This window comes from Etheostoma spectabile, chromosome 16 (genome assembly GCF_008692095.1).
Source record: "Etheostoma spectabile isolate EspeVRDwgs_2016 chromosome 16, UIUC_Espe_1.0, whole genome shotgun sequence".
Classification (NCBI taxonomy): domain Eukaryota; kingdom Metazoa; phylum Chordata; class Actinopteri; order Perciformes; family Percidae; genus Etheostoma; species Etheostoma spectabile.
The window spans coordinates 11,051,695-11,054,820 of NC_045748.1; the positions used below are offsets into that span (position 1 = coordinate 11,051,695).

Consider the following 3,126-nt stretch of genomic DNA (forward strand, 5'->3'; position numbering starts at 1 on the left):
AAAAAAAAGACAGAGTGCACTCTCAGCGCGTCCGGCATGAAGACGTAGGGAGCAGTGACAGGCTGACTCTGGAACTGCTTCTTTATTTCACCACCATCACAGCAGATGAGAGTCATTTCACTAATTCTTATTTTATGGAAATGGTAGGCCATAGAAACGGAATTGACCCATGCAATAATAATAATGATTATGGGGGTATTATTTCACATGCGAGCGACCCACTGCTGTAGTTAATAAGGCTTCCCTATGTGGCTGATATTATATGTGTGCAGACTGGAAGTGACTGAGGGCATTACTGAGGAATCCAGCATAATAAATACGCAGGGCTATTGTCTATCTTTCACAGTGGATTCAGGTCTGGTAAAAGGTCGATGTCAGGGTTTTATCTGAAGAAGATTAAAGAGTGTAATAAAGCTGCAATCATCATTTAATCCCCTGCAGGTTAATTACATGAGATGGATATGATGAACATGTGGGCAAATTCTGAATCAGGCAACATTTAGAGATTATAGAGTCACTAGAAATGATAACACAGTTCTCCAAAACAAACTGCTTCAACGAGACCTTTGGTTCAGTAAAATAGAATATACAAATACGAGTTCTTGTTATTAGGCTGTGTTATATATCTGAAGTTAGAGGATGATAAGAGGATTTGTTGTACAGAAAGTAAGGAGCTGTCATGTTGAAGCCTCGTTATGTGCACTATTTTTGGTCAATATATGAGGTCATGGTATGTTTAATAACACACAGGTGTTCAGGTGTTCAGGTGTGTGTGTGTGTGTGTGTGTGTGTGTGTGTGTGTGTGTGTGTGTTGGGTGGTGTGGTGTGTGGTGGTGTGTGGTGTGTGAGAGAGAGATAGAGTCTCAAGTCCGGACAAAGTCACTGCATTGGGCAAGGGCATCAAACACACACACACACACACACACACACACACACACACACACACACACACATTTGAACACCTGTGTGTTATTAAAAATACCATGACCTCATTTATTGACCAAAAAGAATAATGATTTTAAAAATAATTATTTTCAGATTTTTTTTATACAAAATGCATTGTGAGATGAGAGGTCAAAATCTGGAATATATAATAGAATGTGTATTTTATTTATTAATAGTTGTGTTTCCTCTTGTAGATTAGTTTAAGTGTAACCGAAACTGGAAACGAAAAATAAGAAACGTCTTTCGCTGTTTCTTTTGTGCAGCCTATAATTTAAATAAATATCAGAGGTCCTTCCAGCCTATTAAAATCAAAACTTACTTCTAATTTTTCGAGTAATAGAATCTTATCTCCGACGGCTGAAATGACAACATTTATTTTTCTACATTCATGACAAAATAAATGACAATTTTACTTTCAATATTGATAAGACATTATCGATGGAGCATTTCAAATGGGCAAAGTCATTTGAATCCAATTTCAATTAAAACGCTCAAAACGTGAACACAATAGCTACGTTGATTTTGTTCAGACACAAAATAAGGATTTAAAGGCTGCTGGGAGAGATTCAATGTGGAGAGTATTTACTACAGTGTCGTGGCTAGGTGTATTTTTAACGTGTCTTTATTTTTAAGTTGGAGATTGTCTTAATTGATTTAAATTCGGATTTATTCTGTCCTCAACTGTCACAGTCTACATTTGCTGCAGCTTTATTTATCTTAACATGTAAATGTCAAACTGCACATGCGCCACTGCAGGGTTTTTGTTTTTTCTCTGATGCTTCGGAATTGGGTTGACCTTTTTATTTCATTCCAACCCAAATCGTAATTCCCCCACCCCGATCAATAAACAGTATAAAAATACAAGAGGAAAAAATGTTCCACTGTTATTTCAATGTGTATGTAGCCCCAGCCGCCCTACCTGCACTCTGGACTCCGTCAGGCCGATCCTCAGCGCCAGCTCCTCCCGCATGAAGATGTCTGGGTAGTGCGTTTTGGCGAAGCTCCTCTCCAGCTCGTTGAGCTGCGCCGGGGTGAAGCGGGTCCGGTGCCGCTTCTGTTTCTGGCTCTGCTGCCCCCCTCCCGACTGGCTCGAGTTGTTGCTGCTGCTGCTGCTGTTGTTGTTGTTGTTGTTGTTCTGTTGTTGCTGCTGCTGCTTCTCTTGCTCTTTGCTGTTGACCTGCACCGCGTTGGATCCTCCGCCGCTGCTGATATCATCACCCGGGAGCATCGTGGCCCCTTCCACGCCGTCCGGGCCCGGGCCGAGCTCCCCGGAGTGTCCCGGGTCAGGCCCCCCTCCGCCGAGCCTGCACTTCAAAGCCTCCCTGTGGCCCAGAAGCTCCGCCGCGGCATCCTTCATCCCTGCACGCACACAGACATTTTTAGGCTACAGGACACACTTTCGCTAGGAGGAAAAAGGGGACATGGTTAAGAAATCCAGCACAGGGAAACAGGCCAGCAGGCGAAAGATAAATTAGAAGCATCAGTACTGCACGCAGAGAAATACTTCACAGGTAAATTAGTAGCATTATTTTTGCTGCAGAAGAAAACGATGCACATGCATTGAACTACTGTATATCCAGTTGAAATTTAAAACAGAGATGCAGAAATAAAAATCAAAAAGCAATGAGTCCAGCTCTTTGCGAGACACAACTAAACATGCAGCATGCACATTACAATCTGCTCCTTAAATACTCTTAATTCAATTCGACCACGCCGATATCTTAGGAAATTGTTAAATCAAATTACGCCGTAATATAATAATAATAATAATTACTTTTCCAATGAATTAAGCGAGTTTAGTTCACTTCAGTCGCATTAAGATAATATAAGAAGCAAATTGACAATTTTCAGAGCTTGATTTAAGATTAGAAGTGGCTCCAGCTTACAGTAGAGTTGAAGACCGGAGTTTGGTGATGACAACTCACCGAGGCGAGCATCCAGGAGGTCGGCATGAGATAGCATTGCGCACCGCTCCAGGGCAAAGTGCTATTCCCAAAAAAAATCTCTATGACTTTAACCTATTTAAGAAATATATATAGCCTAAATGAAAGCAAATTCGGTTTGTGGTTAAAAGGGAGGTTCGTTGCATTATAATGTAGTTTAGAAAAATGGGGAGGCGCTTAACAACGGAATGAACCCATGAGCTTCTCCAAACGAGGACCAATCAGAGCTGAAGCTTGA

The 3,126-nt window shown here is 41.4% G+C and overlaps 1 protein-coding gene across 2 annotated transcripts in view; it reads right to left on the bottom strand.

Moving 5' to 3' along the window:
* Window positions 1-3,111, bottom strand: part of otpa (orthopedia homeobox a) — a 5,423-nt gene extending 2,312 nt beyond the window's left edge. Inside the window, exons 1-2 of one of the 2 annotated variants that reach the window (XM_032540280.1) lie at window positions 2,871-3,111; window positions 1,865-2,304 (exon numbers count right to left, since the gene is read on the bottom strand). In XM_032540280.1, the coding sequence (XP_032396171.1) occupies window positions 1,865-2,304; window positions 2,871-2,907 (477 nt within the window). In that variant the 5' untranslated portion in view covers window positions 2,908-3,111. Of the gene's footprint in view, window positions 1-1,864; window positions 2,305-2,831 lie in introns of both variants that reach the window. The other variant, XM_032540279.1, reaches the window with a different exon arrangement.
* Between the last annotated feature and the right edge of the window lie 15 nt (window positions 3,112-3,126).